At 44.9% G+C, this 17202-nt stretch overlaps 2 protein-coding genes across 2 annotated transcripts; both read left to right on the forward strand.

Annotated features, from left to right (window-relative positions):
- Positions 1–9358: 9358 nt before the first annotated feature.
- Positions 9359–9649, forward strand: PHALS_03343 (uncharacterized protein; the record flags this gene model as incomplete). Its single annotated transcript, XM_024721916.1, has 2 exons — positions 9359–9439; positions 9509–9649. The coding sequence occupies 2 exons, from the start codon at positions 9359–9361 to the stop codon at positions 9647–9649; spliced, it is 222 nt and encodes a 73-aa protein (XP_024573044.1).
- A 6324-nt stretch (positions 9650–15973) lies between these two features.
- Positions 15974–16230, forward strand: PHALS_03344 (uncharacterized protein; the record flags this gene model as incomplete). Its single annotated transcript, XM_024721917.1, has 2 exons — positions 15974–16114; positions 16186–16230. 2 exons carry the CDS (start codon positions 15974–15976, stop codon positions 16228–16230), a joined length of 186 nt encoding a protein of 61 aa, XP_024573045.1.
- Between the last annotated feature and the right edge of the window lie 972 nt (positions 16231–17202).

The raw sequence follows: 17202 nt of genomic DNA on the forward strand, positions 1-17202 counted from the left end.
CAGGCGACGTGCGCGGGGCGCCCAAGGTATTTGACCTCCAATAAATCCATGGTTTATGGTGTTCCAACCATGCCATACCAAGGATGAGGTCATACTTTGCTTCCAAGTCTAACACTAGACAGCGTTCCACGCTATCAAAGTCAAGAAACTAGTCCGCCGAGGTTCACAGGGTCCCTCGGCACAGTGACACAAATCCCCGTCGCAAAATGAACAATGACGGTGTCACTCAACCGCGCTTCCAGCGCCTCAGCATACAGCTGACTTCCTTTGATCGTCGAGCATCATGAATAATTGCCCGACACACCAGAATCGATAAGGATTTTCCATGGCTTATCATAGCTCTTCACGGTCGCTTTTACGACAGCAAGCCCGGCTTGCACACACGTTCCGTGTTCAAGAATACGGCGCTATTCGGGGCTGAGCCCTGCTACCCTCTATCTCTTTGAGGCACAACAGAACTCAGTTCTTCGTCAGTAGGGCCTCCCGCGCCTACTGAGTTTTCTCGTTTTCCCGCGTCAAACCAGATTGGTTAGAATGGGACGTCGATTCGACGAACCTTTACGCGCCATACGCAAGGGACAACCCATCCGAAGGTGACGGGTATCTCCACAGACAAAACACCGTCAGCGTTTTCACGCTGCTCAGCAGCTCGGAGCTCTCCCTCCTCCTTGCAGCATAGCTGGGATCCATTGACTCAGGCCCGCTTGACGAGCTCTAAGGTTGTGCATTCCAGCCAAAACTGCCGACTTTAAGTTGAATTCGGCATTCAATGCCACGATCACCGCTTCTTCAAAAGAAGACGGATGCACACTAAAGACTTCCATTCTAGCCACTCCAGTGCGGACGCCCTCCATAAAGACGGTCACTGCGACCGCCTCGGGGGGGGATCTGCTGTCACCCCGGCAATGAATGTTCTTAACCCTTATACAATATCCACCAACTCTATTCCCTGTCGGCAGCAAAGAAAGCGCCATATGCCTGATTAGGCGGCAAGAACACTCGCAAAAACTGCAGCTTCAGCTACTTCCAGGAGGGGGACGCAGCTTCAACAAAAGCACCGCACGTTGATGCCCATTCTCGTGCTCAGCCTCCGAGCTTGCAGATAGCTAGTGCCACGCGCTGTTGCTCGTTTTGGAGCATGGCGGATGCCACAGTCATCTCGGTATCTCTTATCCAGAGGAGGAGATTCTCTCTATCCTTACCCTCGAAGATCTTGACGCTTACCACGAGCGACCTGGGTCGAAAGGAATCATCCGTCGTCGACGCTGACAGCTTCTGCACTTATGACCTCGGACCCTTGCGCAACGAGGTGCTCCACACCCTCAGGGCCCAGCGGGGACATCAGCTTATTAAGGCCGTCCTGCATGCCCTGGGGCAAATAGGAGTATTTCTCTATCTCACAGAGGATCAGTCGTAACGACTCAGGCGTAGATTGACAACGAGTGCTGTCAAGTGAAGCGGGGCTACCGTAGCTCTTGAAACCTAAGCCGACCTTACATTTTATAGCTCTTTGAAGCTAAGCTAAGGTCACCGAACTTACGTTCTTTTCAAGAATCAGTGCGAGGGTAGCGGATTGCGATCCGCTACCTCTATATAACTGAAAAAGCTTAACCAAGGCAATCGAATACTTCTTTTCAAAATTAAAACTGTATTTAATTGCTTTAGTTGCGGCAGACCAGCCAGAATCTCAAACCCTAGGTTTTTCTAATTCATTTAGTAATACCTTATTCATTTAGTAAATCCTAATTAATATAGTAATATGCTTTACTACTGGCAATCCTGCCACGTGGTTGCTTCTTGTTATGGTGTAGCCATACCACTGTGTGATTACACTAACTTGTGTAATACACACCTATGTACGGTTGCACAATCCTGTGCGACCCGCCTTTTCATACAAGTGGACGTGAATCCCCCGTTACACATTTCCCTAATCCCATCGACACCCAATTTGTTGTGTTAAGTAATTCGTACTTTTGTTTGTCGGCCCTTCAAACAAATCACAGTAGTAACATATGGCTAAATTTGAGCAGCCCGTACTACAGAAATGACCCCTTATAGCTTACAACAGCTTATCATGCTTGGAATACCTTGTCGTCGATAACGATTAAGTCACAGACTAGAATATTGACGAGTGTCAACGAATCAAGCCCTCGTTGCATGTGTCGCGTGAAACGTTGTACGTATTGTGATCTTGTGTACTTACACCTTACCCTTTTGAGCTTTCAGATATAATATTGTACGCAATTTACGCTAAACCTTGATGTGATTGTAAACAGGATTAATACGGAAGCTGCCAATAAGTAGATGATGAAATTTGGGAAAGGGGGTCCATGATATACGTGAGCTGCTGACCGCACGTCAAATGATAGACGTTCTAGTATGAAAAATCTTTCGGGTATGTCTTTATGAAGCTATTGATTCTGAATATATGTACTTTCATAATGGCAGAGTTAACGAGAAATCTAGTCACGGTAGAGGCTCTTGGTTTTACTTCTTGGTGAAGCGCAAGAACTCAACCTCTGCGCGTTTGTTAACGCCGCATCTTTGAGTCGCAGCTTTTTCTTGTGAAGTGGGCTGCAACTCCGTTACACATGGTATCACTGGTAGTCTGACTTTTCAAGCTCTTTGGCTTTAAAGCATTCAGCAGGGCAACAAATGTTGTGTCTAATCCTTACGCTATACGTATCACCTCATCAATTGACGACATCACCGTTGTGACATGCAGTTTATAGTCACGGCGACGCAAAAGCGCATCCGACTCCACATCAGGCAGACCCGACTTGTGTATCACCTCAAAGATACACTCGGCAAAGAAGATAAATCAAACTTTAAGCCAAGCAGGAACACCCTCAACTCGACAAGGGGGCTCTACATTGCAAGTAGCTCCTTAAAATGAACATGGCAGGTCTTCGTAGTAGCTTTGTGTTGGTGAGACACAAACGCGATCACAATGTAATGACCTCTGGCATCTACTTGGAGAAAAGCGCAACCAACTACAAAGGCTGGAGCGTCACGGAGGACGTGGAATGGCCGATCTGGAATCGATTGAGCAAAATTCGGACACACACTAAAAAAATTTTATTACAGGCTTGAAAGCGGCTCGCTTGCCGCACCCCAACACCATTTAACATCGTTCTTCGACAGTAGGTGAGAGTCGCGTCATGTCGACGTAGCTTTCGCTGAACTTCTTCTAGTAGTTGGCTCGATTACACCACTTTCTCTAGTCCATTTGGGACAAAGGCACCAGTGAGTCTTCAATGATATTAATCTTGTAGCACTGCTTCACAATGTAACAACCCACAGAGCATTTCGTCGGCGTCAGGACCACTTGTCAATATTAGTAAAGATTATTTTGAAGCGCATTCACTCAAGCATCGTTCACAAGTGTTTCATGTGGCTCTACACATTCTACACCGCGATCTCTGCACGACTAGGATTGCATGTTCCGTCGAAATAGGTTTGTGCACAACCACGATGTGACCCGACAAGCTGTGTCGTCAGACGATTGAATGTCGCTGGTAAATAAGACAGCTCCTATGGTATAACAAGCTACTCCCAGATCATCTTGCTCAGAGTACTTACCGCAGTGGAGGAGTTCGCGCTCTCACATCAGCAGTTGCTAATAAGCATCAACTAGAGCGAAACCAATATTCAAAGCATAGTGGACCATGCTGTTCTGCACCACTTCCTTCATACTCCGAAATCGTGGCTAGATTTTGATTATTATAAGCATGCGCACCTCGCCTCTTGCCGCTGGCTATTCTGACACAGAACGCTGGTGCCGAGTGTGGAGACTTAATTTCTCACTTAAAATTGCTTCGTGTTACGCATGGCAGAATGTATCAATGGCGTCACGCTTTTTGTTTTAGTGAGAGCCATCGTCGTGTGATGCAGTATTTGCTCCCGAGATCCAAGTCAGCCTTATGACACACCACACTATCCAGGAGTATCACACATGGCGGGCCTCTTGTCAACACGTCGTGATACTCGTTCAACAAAGAATAAATGATTTTTGTGGGATCCTTGAGGCTACAGGTACCACTCCTCACACTTAGTGCAACGACGCATTCATCCATGACGGATGACGAGTTCGGCAATCAGCCATACCACACCATCTTGCGATTCCTTTCACACATCTCTTGAGGAACGATCTTTTCAGCCCCACACAAGCTTCTACAGGTGCCTACTCAAGACACGCGAGAAATTCATTAGACGCCATTGCAGGGGAGCCCGATTCCATCTGTGTTTCTTAGCCCGAGAGCGAAGAGGCACAGAAAATGCATATGTTATGAACATCAAACTTTGAATGCGAATCCCATATCTATACATGATTTATATAATTTGAGGAATAAGTTACATCAATTTGTAACCATTTTATTCTTTTTAAGAAGAATGAGTTCATCCAGATATATGGATATGCAAATGATGTTTGTTCAAAATCCGGCAAAAAGCGTGGTCTTTTTACACCAAATTTGATATCCCGGGTCTATTGGAAATAGATAGCCAGCTATCCTTATCGCCGAGACAAAGTCGAAAGGCAGACAACGCGTATATACGTACGAACGACTTATACCAAACATGGTACTCGCTTTTATCATGCTTAGAATGATCAACATTGATGAATCCCCAATCAATCACATGTTACACAGCATCAAAATAGATAAAAAAGGTTGTGCAAAAAAGTAAAAAACATGATGTTAACCAGTGGTGGGTGGTATTGCATTTGATTTTCATTACATTTTGAGTAGGTTATGTGATGATTCCAACAATAATAGATAATACTATGTTCAATTCAATTTCAGTACATTTATAACTTATCCAGTACTGATTTTAGTTAATTGATGGTTTCTGTACTCGGATAGGTTTATTAAAGGTACCACGATATTATCTTCATTATTTTATAAATGATATTCACGACATCGGTACGTTATTGAGACAAATCGAGAGTCAAAATAGGACTCTATATAGCTCAATGATGCCGAGAGCTGCCCTGTGGGTAGCCTCCAACTGCTGATCCTGTGCATCGTCGAGGCGATTGGTAATGATACCATTTTCCCGGAAGTCGAGAGGTCGGGAAAAGGACGCGGTGTCCGCAAGGTTAGAGTAAGGCTAACGCCGCGCCGTTGGTGAATCTCACCCTCCCTATCTAGCTAGTAGTTGACTTTTTCCAAATTCTCGACGAGGTAATCCGCCGCCCGTGGTGGGCGCGGGTGCAGCGCTCAGTTGCCGAGGTCGTGGGATGCGCTTTCCTTGAAGCTGCGGACGTACTGTTCAGGGTTGCATCTTGGGTTAAGGTTGTGAATACTCGCGGATTGCGATCCGCTACACTCCTACTGGTTCTAGTATAGAACGTAAGGTCGGTGACCTTAGCCTAGCTTCGTCTAAGCAAAGATATACAGCAGCCCCTCTGCAACGGGTGAGCCGGCTCATTGGTTTACCTTGTGCGTCAACTGAATTTGACACTCGTTGGCACTTTCATTGGTTTCAAGCACTTGACTTACATCTTCCATGGAGGATACAGGAGTCCCAGATATTAATGCTAGGGGGTATAAGGGGCGTTGGGCTCCAGCGCGGTGAGAATCCTTGGACAATATGAAGCCGTGGTCGTAGCGTGATATTTTAAACGAAGTCAGCATGACGCTAAGCTTGCAGGAAAGCAAGCTAAGCCCCTTGAACCAGATCCAATTCGATTGCAACGAGCCAAATACCATCGTTAGATCTGCGGAAACTTCCTGTAGATTTTAAACGGCACGTAGGCTAACACCCGCAGCAGTTTGGCTTGACGCAGCAAACGGCTCCTCCTAGAAGAGCAGCTGGGCCGGGTGAGCGCGGTGTTATTTTGTCGGGACTCGTAGAGTCGCTACGACCAGTTTTATTGGAGAACATCTTGGTATCCTCATTTTATTTTACCTGGTGATCGCGAAGACTGCGTTTCGGCTGGATTTAGTTAGGCCATTTATTTTTCAAGAGAGCAAATTCCCGGTGCAAGTACACTTAGAAGAGCAAGTATGTTAAAGTGCAGCGAGAGGAGTACGCAGCAGCTGCTCGTGAGAGGTCACATTTTAGCAGTGTAGATCCCGGTGTAGTATTTAATTACATAATTGAGTGTGTAATGAAGAAGGCATTGTGATGTTGGTAAGCATTTGTTAGTATAATCGCACTCGATCCAAAATTTTACAATTGCAAATGATTCACATTGCATCCGGTGAAATTGTGATAACTGAAAAGTTCCAGTGTATCGGTAATTGCGAGGATAATAAAGCGCAAAATTAAAATGACCCATGGTTCAAAAGGGGTGCTAGCGGAACGTCAGAAAAATACAGTTTTACTGCAAAAGATAGTAATCGTACCTTTTTGTATTCACCTAGTAGCATTTTTCAAATACACGTGATCACCAGAACAGACTACAATTAAAGCTAATCAGTGTAAAGGCTCTCGGTCTTGCTCTTGATAACAGCACACGATCAAAACCTCTGTGCGTTTGTAAGCGCAGCGTCAATCCTCCATTGTGCCGTTTTCGTTGTAGTAACGGTTATTGTCACCATGAAGGTGAACCACAACATTTGGTTCGCCACGAGATCATACGAGATCATCGGACCTCAGTCCATGATGAAGTTTATGGCGCGCCTGATTTAAAGACCAAATTTCATGCCGCGAGGATCCGATAAGCAAGTGGAAATGAAAGGTTTTCGAACATGCCGGATATGGTGTGATTTAATCATGCTGAAAAAGTATACCATGATCTCATCGCCGCGAAGCAGTACCATGGTACTCGCAGTTGTTACATTCGTGGCATTTAGAATATTTGCGCCCCTGCTGCGGTAATGAGGAGAATCAAGCTCTATAAATAGTTGGTCGACGTACCATTGTAGGGAAAAGGCGAGTAACCTGCGCATATTGGTAAGGAATTAGTTTCCATCAACGTCCATCGAGATTAATGGCTTTGAGAACCAACCTAAGAAAGAAGTGACTTTGTCTGAACAGGCGAGGGTTGTCGGTGACGTATACTAGCATTCCAGGCTTTATGAAGCCTTGAAATTACCTGGAAGATTGAAGATCATCTTACAATTATGCACTACGCATGCCTACGCAGATGGACTGAATCACAGTGTCCGCGTGTATTACGATAGAGACACTGATAGAATGTGGGATAAGTGGTGTCTGCGAATTTGAATAGCTCTTCATAACGTCTCGTTCAAGACTTCAATCTGAATATGATTTCATATTGAGTACGGTGTGGCTTTAACGCGATGATCAGAGGATTGACGGGAATTTGAATCTTATGAGTGCCACGCAAATTCTGCCATCTGAAGCTTTCACGAGTCATAAATACACCTCTGCTAGTCCACCTGTCAAGAGAGGTGGATGTTAGCGGTCAATGCGCAACAATAGCGTGAACATGTTTTTGGTTGCGGTGACAGTTACTATATTCTTTAAAAGTCACTGAGCATGTCCGTTTTGCACCGTTACCGTCCATGTTCATTCTTTCTCGTTCGAGGATCAATGGGAATTGTATGTAAGGTGGAGTTTTACTTTCTTTGTTGCAACTATTAGTTTGGTATCTTTAGGTTCGACATATAGCCTTGTACTTATGTAAACCTAGCAAGCTGATCATGTTGACGCTATGATCAACGTTACTATGGAGCCGATACTCTCTTCTGCCTTAAGCCCATCGCATCGGCGCGCTCATAGACATTCCACTTTCGGTCTCAACAATCTATGCGACTTCCGCCGCTTCTTGGTCGAGGTTAAATGAAGAGGAAGGTCTCAGTACGAGCCGCGCCATCTTGATAGAGATTGTGGTTTTTATCTCCCCGTAAGAGCGTCATTCACCTTTGAGGTGATAAGTGTTAGTCTCTGGGCATTGCTCCCTGGCTCACATCTTTCTTTGCGGGTAGACCTGAGCTTGGACCGCACCCGATACGCCTGGTCAGATCTCATTCTTGCGCATGGCCTCCAAGCTTGGAGACCGAAAGTGTGGCCCATTGTATCTCTGTCTGGAGCATTGCTGGATTCACAACCATCAAAATTGTCCGATAAATCCTTGGTTAATGTCCTTAAAGCCCTCAATACTTTGACGACTTTGCGGTGGGTGTCATCTGTACACCTAACAATACCAGGTTAAAGTATGTCCCGCCAGCACAATCTCATAGCCGGTCAGTACCTCCAGACATGTAGCCGATGGTACGCCAGATTCTTACCACATTTTTGACAATAATAGGCAAACGTTTATCATGTGTGTCTTATAGAAGCGGGTATAGGTAATTTAACTTTAACAAGTCCTGTTTCATTCCCAAAAATCAGTTTGTTCAAGACGCGGTCGTGGGCATAACTACGAAACCATCAATTGCATCAGGGTTGCTGTGCATTCTGCACACGAGAAGTTTTTGACTCGTAGAATATGTCTTAACAAACGCAGAGAGAACGCAACCTCAGATCTCATGAGTCCACCTCTGAAGGAAGTATTTCATTGATACCTAGAGCTTCAGGCCTAAAGTGTTATGCCTTTAAAGCTTTAAACAGCCAAGTGATGCTATATATATACGTTTTAACATCTGTAACTACAAAACTAAAATGAGCACATTGCGTACCAACGTGTCCCACGGACCTCTTCCTCACAGACAAGCACCTTCCCATTCCGTACCAAGTAGTTTCCACGTGGTAATTTTCCAAAGTTTGCTCGAATTTTCAATGGACAGCAATGTTGTATGTATTTATACCATAGAAAGCGTTCAAATAACGTTGCAGCGATGTTGCCGTTCACTCTCCACAGAAGCAATTTTGACATAAATAGTTTACGTTAACGGCGCATTGAGGCTTGGTTCGTATGATTCATTCAAGAGCAAAATTCACAGTCCTCGCTACAACTAGCCACCTGGTTTGCTTTGTGGAAAGCGACATAAATATATGGTAACTTATATCGATACAATACTCATTGTAAAGGTCGACTACATTCAATAGCAGCGCTTCTGTTATCGCTAGATGTGAGGCTGCCAGCGCGCGTGTACGAGTACATACCTTTTATTACTAATAGTTCTAATATCAGCCGGTATCTCATTTAAACGTTACTCAGGCTATTTAATTTCTGATGTGGCGAAATAATATGCCACAAAAAACGCATTCTGCAACCATAAGCTGTTCTATCATCAAAAAATATGATCTCTCGACGTGAAAATTGTGTCGAACATGACGTGAAGGCATGTCTGGCGCGACAATAGTAAATGCACGAGCTCTGTTAAAGCGTTATGCCATTTGAAAGCTATGCGGTGGGAAGCAGCTGCTCATTTTCTCACAGATGGTCTTTAAGTAACATATACGGTCCTGAACCAAGGTTGAGTTCTTTCAGTGTGAATGATTGATGACAACAGCTCCTATCGGTGTCGTGGTGGCAAAGAATAAATTTGCTAAATTAAAGAAACTCTGGTTGGCAATATCGCAGGTTTATACAAATATGTTATTGTTCTTTGTACTGAGAGCAAAGCTTAGGAGTGCCGTGGTATATTTTCAGAAACAGTGTTATGTTCGAGACCGGAGGGACAATATCCCAAAAGGAAAGAACATTGCAACTAGTGGGCTGCCTCACGCAATGTGTTCATCAGAATTTGATTTATTACATATATTAGAGCATTTAAGTGTCAAATCTAGCTAGTTTTGAATATGTGAGTATCACTATTTATTTTGATCAAAATGAAGTGCTGGGTGCATAAAACTGAAATGTGACAGTACATTGTAATATGGCACGCACCCCGCTACATTTATTCTGCCAAACAACAAATAACAAAAAAACGCGGGTTTTATTCAGTTAAATCACTTCTGACACGATTGAAGATCCTTTAAAACGGATGTATTTTCCGGGCATAAAAACGATTCTCCGATTGTCATGGAAATTGGCTCTGATCCAAGCTAGGCAACACCGCGCCGCGATAGCAATTGTCAAGCTAAAAATATTTACACGAGAACAACATGCGATCCCATAATGCTCATCGGATATAATACAGGTATAGATAGCGCAAGTCTTTGTACCGCAAAAATGGCAGATTGCTTGCGGTTAAAATACATATATGCCAGTCAAATAGAGCACAAGCCGACGAACTACGTCAAAAAAGCTAATAGCACTCCACGCCGAGAGGTCGGTGAATACTTTTATTATTCGGCAATAGTAGCTGTGTTCATGGAGGATATTTGTGCAAGAGAGAAGAGAAGAGAAGAGAAGAGAAGAGAAGAGAAGAGAAGAAAAGTGGAACTTGAACCAGGATAGTTTGCATACCTTAACCCTGCTCAAGGATCGGTGAATGCTTCAAGAGATGTCTGAAGCATCTTCTAATCTGCAAGGATTAGATATGGCGCGGGAGGTGAAAGTTCTATTTGAGCATTAGAGACGATGGGTACTGTCAGGTAGGACTTTCCTTGGCTGCTGAGTAGCACGCCTGCAAAAGTGTCATTCATTTACTCATTCCATTTAGATTGAGCGGACCAGATCTAGCTCTTGTGCAAGTCCAGCTGACCGACTCCTGCGCGGTAACTTTAAAATAGTAGTCACAGAGTGGCCTATTAAATAGGAACATAGATCTTTTGTTTTCTGTGGAGGTCGGGTCAGCAGGTATCAGCCTACATGACTCGATACTTTTCATCTGGTCTTCCGTCCGAACGTGAAGTTCGACACGAAATTGATCGTGATCCGGGTTCAAAGCATGCATTGCTGCGACAGTGGCCACTTTTGCTTAAGCAAAGTGAGTATATCGATGAGTTCTTTGCTCGAAAGCAAGCTGCTGGCTTGATGAGCAAGTCCCCTCATAGCGCGCCAACGTTTCGTGTGCGCACATCAAATGGTAAATGAAGTATCTTTTACGCCTATAACAAGTTATTTTTGCAGATGATTTCCGCTGAAAAGCCGATTCCGCGTATGGATGTCATCATTTACCGTTTGTGCGGCTGTACACAGTTGAGTGTACTTGATTTGGTTGATGGATATTGCCAAATCTTGAAGAGGGAGGCGGGCGTATCTTTGACGGCTCTTGGTACACCGTCCGGTATGTTATCGGAGCGGCTTGTGATACCACAAGGAAAATTCAATGGCGCGTCAACGCTCAATCGCTTGGTCTCCCATCTGTTTCGACCACAGCGACGCTTCGCACAGACCTATTTTGACGATATTTTGTTCATTTGAAGAACAAAATTGGCAGATCTACCGGAATACGCACTTGGCGCACCTCTGTGTGGTGTTAGAATGCATGCGTGAACATTCATTGCGATCGAATCTTGCAATATGTATTTTCGCTGCTGACAAAATACTGGTCCTCGGTTCTTATGTCGGTGAACAAAACGTTCGTGCAAACCCTGGGAGCGTTAAAGCAATCGTAAAGTAGTTGATGCTATAAAATTAAATAGATTTCAGGAAATGGATCTGTTGTCAAACTGTCTGCATCGCTTCTCGCATAACTACGCAGTAATGGTACGCACACCATCAAACTTGCTGAAGATGGACGTACCATGGGAGTGGTCATCACTTGTAAAGAAGGATTCGATGAGATCAAGACTAACTTGATGGAAGCAACATTACTTGCTGATGATACGAAGCCGCATAGCATGGTATGTGACGTTTCTGAGCTTTCAATCGGTTGTGCACTAATACAGAAGACCTCAGAAAGACACAATTGTGTCGTGTCGTTTCAAACGCGACAGCTGAAGCCAACAGGAAGGAACTAACAAGGAGCTTATGGCAATAAAGTGTGCTCTGGTGACCTTTCGTGTTCACGTCATGGATTCAACTCTGTTTGTCGTCGACACTGATCACTCAAGCTTGTGATATTCATCTCAGTATCCTCCCTTGTCACAGCGGATGGCTCGCTAGTTGTCATTCTTTGCATAATAAGATTTCACGGTCGCGTCAATCCGGGAAAACAGAATGTACTGGCTGACGCATTGTCACGTCGTCCTGATTATGAGCTAGCTATATCGATAAAGATGTATTCGCTATAATATGTTGAGCGTCTGTTGACGATGAACAATTGGATCTGATCATCAAGGCACTCTCATCGAGTAATATGGAGCTCCATGGCAAGCTTCTTTGTCACTTAAAATCACGGATGCGTCATTTTGCATTGAAGGATGTTATTTTTCAGTATGAAGTTGCACATGGCGATGAGCCACGGTGGTTCTCTATAAAGATGATTTGAAGCTAAAGGTTGTGTACGAGGCGCATGATCTGCCGATGGTCGGTCACTTTGACTGTCAGAAGACCATCCAGTGATTCAGTGCTCAATTGGGTGGCTTCGCATGTACAAGTGCCATCCGTGAAAACATGCGATGTCGGTCAGCGCGTGAAGAGCACACGGCACACGCAAGTGCCACTGCAGAGCCTTCTTGTTCCTGTTGACGTTTTGAAGTTAGCCGGCCTCAACTTCTTCTTCGGTTTCTCCGAGAATGCTGATGGTGAAACTGGAGTGCTCGTCTTCGCCGACAGACTCAGCAAGACGGTTGGCATCGCTCCATGTAGCGATACCATCGATGCAGAAGGTTCGTCTAGAATATTCATTGATAACGAATTTTGGCAATCACGGGTCGCAAGACGTCATCATCTCTGATCGTGATACACGATATATGAGTGGCTTTGTTGAATATTGTTTCGAGTTCTTGGTACTCGCTTGGATATGTCCACAGCGGTGTACCTTGAGACCAATGGGCAAACAGAACTTGCCAACCCAGTGGTCAGTGACGCGTTGAGATGTTTCTGTGCGGAACAAACCCTATCAATGACAACAACAAACTCCATTCTGCAATCCTGCAGAATGGAGTTTGTTGTTGCCATTGATAGGGTTTGCTATAAACAATTCTGTATATTCATCGCCGAGTTTACGCCATTTCTATGAATGGCTTGCGACACCCACAAGTACCGGTTTGTGCGATGGGTGGCGTCTCTGATGTAAGAAGGGGACTCAGCAAATCGTTTGATTACAATCAAACAATCAATGATGCAAATGTGAGCGCAAGTACAAGGACGCCCTGGGCTCATTCATCATGAGTCGTGTGAATGTGATCACACGGGTGCGAGACGCAATGACGAATGCGCGAGATGCGCAGAAAGAATTCGTAGATAGACGAGGTTGTCAAGGCAAAATGGGTTATGTAGTACTTAAAACTGAGACCCTATCAGGCGATGCGGTCTCAAGCTTGGAAAGCTCGAAGCTATTACCTCGCTTCATTGGTCCTTTCCGGGTAGAGTCATGCGATAGAAACGATTACACCTTCGACCTGCAAAGCTGGCTGAGACACACCAAAGAGGGGCCAGTAAGCTAATCAAGCCCTACTATCGCGAGGACGCAAATTCAAACCTGGATGTAAAGCAGAAGCATACGACGGCTTCGGCACGAGGGTTGCAGGCTTAAAGACTTGGCGTCATCGCCTCATCGTCGTCCTTAAAATGACGAGAAAAATCGGGACGCCCGGAATAAACCGAGGAAGCTTGGCTGGAGGCTCCGCATCATCGGCAGTAGCCGCAGCAGGAGGAAACACTTGCAGAACCCGCTATAATCCCGAAAATTCGTTTCGCGGTTGCATCCCCAGGTGAGTTTTTGTGACGCCTTGAGAGGTCTCGAACGTCGCAGAAGACTCGCCGAGTGTCCTTCACGCATTGTTGCGTCCTCGACATCCGATCAAACACATCAATATCATCAGTGAAAGGAGATTTTTCACATTCTTCAATCGCAATTTCAAACCAGACGAAGACTAATGAGCATTCACAAAGGAAGCGAAGCAGCGCCTTCTTCGGGCACCTCCCTCTCTTCAAGATCAGCAGCGAATTCGATACTACTATGCCGAGAACGTGGTGGCATAGAGGAACGTCCGCGGTCGGAAGAAACTTTTGGTGAAATGGTTGGGCAGTCCAGCGCACGAGAATACGTGAGGGTCTCGTAGTCGTATTCTTTGCGACTGGTTCGATATCGTCTTTGTATTTGATGTAGGTCCAAGGACGGATCCCGCTTAGGCGATCCGTCCCTTCGTCTTCTCTCTCTCTTCCTCTCGATGCGAATTCGACTAATGACTGCACGTAATTCGCGAGCATCTTCAATATCGTAGGGCACCCGATCCCTGCGCTTTTATATGGGAATCCAATAGCATATCGCGTATCTCAACAAGTCTGCTGCGGTATTCGCATTATGCTAACGTTAGACATCCACGGATTTGGTTGTACAACCCTATGCCCAGAATCGAGTGTCTATTGTCTGGACGGAATCCGGATGGTATTGCTGGATGCACGGTACGTACATGAGACTTCGTGAAACTCCTCCAGCACGCGGAATCGGTTTTATGGCGCCGAAATATGCGGTTTGAGCCATCACTCAAGCTTTCATTCGACTAACGAATTCGACAAACTTTAAGGTGACACGTTCACGGCGGTCGTAAAATTCGTGATGACGATCAATCTTATGGTAGCGCTAATACACTGAACAGCTGTACTTGTCAATGGATTCTGCACAACGGTTGTCATTCGCCCACGCTTTGGCTAAGCGTGGGAAAGCGCTGTTCGACGCGGAACTGGAGCATTATCCAAGTTTGATAGTGGTCATTGCGCCTTCGCATCCTCGGATTGAGGCGCGATTTTGCTTCGCGCTCGTTCGATTCGTTACATTTCGCATGGTTTCACGAATAATCGAGTCTCAAATTCAGAAAAAGTTTGACGAGAATAGGTGTAATGGGGTCAGTCCCTTTGCATATGTTGTGCGAACCACTATTTATGTGTGTAGTAAACATCTTGTATATCCCTCAATTATGTTATATGATGATTGGAAGACCTTATCAGTTTAGGAAAGATTTGGGCTTATTGGCCATATTTATTGTCACTTCACCTTTTCCTCCTCGTTCACGTAAATGAACGGCTCGCTGGAAGTAAGCAACACGCGGAGAAGTGTGTTAGCTGATTAAAATCTTCCTCTGTAAGTGTGTGTATACGAGCGGGCAAATTCCGTTACAGCGAGTGAAACACATGTTCAGAAACTGGTAGCTCTACTGGCAAGCTCATGTAATCGACCAGGGCAGCTAGTCGCAGAAAGTGGGAGTGGTGGGCTCCCACCTCGTCGTCTACGCTATGCTTTGGACTCCGCACAGTCTGGCATTCAGCAACATGCCAGTTTGACGTCTACCTGCACTAAAACTGGCTTGTAAAGCCGTAAGTAGGGTAATGCGACATTTCTTTCTACCTAGCAAGCAAGTTGAGTGATCTACTTTTCGACACCTTTGCCAGCATTAATTTCCAAATGAACGGCTTTTAGATTGCTGACATATTTGCAGGGTTACCGACGCACCGGGCGCAGGCGATACGCCTGGCAAGTGATGACTGCTGTGTCAACAGGCGGTCACATGGCGACTTTAGATCTTTCGGCTTGCTTTTTGGTTGAGCAAAATACTCGCACGCATTGGAAAGTGTGGAGTCCTGACGAACTGTAAAATCTAAACCACTATTTGATTGTGTCTATGAGAGTCACTTTATTCTTTGCACATCGGACGCAATATTTCGGCTTGGTGAGCGCCTTATCGGTCTGAGCTTGACGTCGTCGCATGATCCGCGGCGGAGTGTCGTAACATCTTCTATTCTAGGAAACAGACACGATTCACACAGCACGTGCAGAGGATAAATGGAGCGTAATGGTTGTCTAACCTCTCTGTAACGTCTTCACGGTATATTTGTCGGTGGGGGTAAAAAGTTGGATCGAAACTCAATGAGTCACAGTTACCGCTCTCATTGCAGATTTCTTGCAATATCTCACCACATAGGGTTTTGAGGTCGTCGGCTGCGGGGCCTACCTCTTGGTGGAATGTCAAGTTACGTGGAAACGTTCGGTTGTGAATTTTGATTCAGATTATGCCTGCACTATTTGATGCAACGAGCAGGGATACGGTCTTCGTAGAGCGTTTGCTATTGCACGATTTATTTAAGAAACAAAATGAGTGTATTCATTCTGATGTACACTATTTGATGGATAAGGTGCAACCGAATACGTACCATATTTTGATATATGTACTCATCATACTATTGTCACTTTTGCCCTTCAAACTTAGTGCAAAGCACAAAAGTATCAAATTGGAGCTCCACGATAAAGTATTAGCACTGGTACTGGTATGATAGGACTCCGGAAATGGGAGGTCCACAGGGCTACTAGCCTCGTATATATGTTTTTGTTACTGTAGGGGTCAACAACAAATATAGTTTGGTTTGGTTTGTACACAACTTAATTTATGTATTTTAAAACTAAAAAATGGACAATCAAGTGCTTGGTACTTGAAAGACTCTGAGTTCTGCTCAGTGATCCCACCCTGACTGTGTTGATAAATGTGGACTCGTTGAGTCAATGTCTTCTTTTTGAAAGGTACTCAGCCTCCCCGTTACATGTGGTACCTTAAAGACCGAGGAGACCAAATCCTGATGTGTATATATAACGAGTCTTTGCACATATGCAGATGCGGTTTAGACTCGTGAACACTCATTAACGGAAAGTGAAAACCTTCGCACTTCGTTTAGCTTTCACGGCTGATTTCGTAATATCTTTTAGCGTAACGGCTATCGTATTAGTGGCTTTGTACCGATGTAGCCGCGCTGAGATCTTTCGGGTCCGCCCAGTCTCTTTTGAGAAAGCGGTGACAGTTGCATTAAATGCAAACACAACTTTCGATCCAAAGTTTCATTTGGGATGTGGTGATAAATCCAAGCCAAGCTGTATATGAAGCGAGTAATCTCTCGACTGCTGAATAGGTTTGTAGTATCCACAGGCATTTACACCGCGTGTGTCTTGGTGGATTGCATAGGATTGTCCGGTATTATTGACAAGGGAGCCTCGAGCACACTTGGATGGCAAGAGCGGCTGTGAGCTGCAGTGCAAGTGTACTCCTGCTAATATGGGATTTTAAGCATTCATTTGGTTGATGTTTTGGAATAAGTATAGCTCAATCAAAAAATCTGATATGGCTGCATTTTGCAGACCACGATGCTATTAGCACATGTATCCCACGGAACTCTCCCACACGGAGTCCCATCATATTCGTCCGTATACACATTAAACATGATACTTCTGCATGATCCGTTATCTTGGTCCTTGAGAGATTCGCTTAAAGTAGGAGGGATAAAAGGGCAATGTGTGACGGGGCACACAGCACCTTGCACAGAGGAAGCTTGACTTCCAAGAGTATACAAACTCTAAGTGAACGGCA

Source organism: Plasmopara halstedii (genome assembly GCF_900000015.1).
Source record: "Plasmopara halstedii genome assembly, contig: Scaffold_218, whole genome shotgun sequence".
Classification (NCBI taxonomy): domain Eukaryota; phylum Oomycota; class Peronosporomycetes; order Peronosporales; family Peronosporaceae; genus Plasmopara; species Plasmopara halstedii.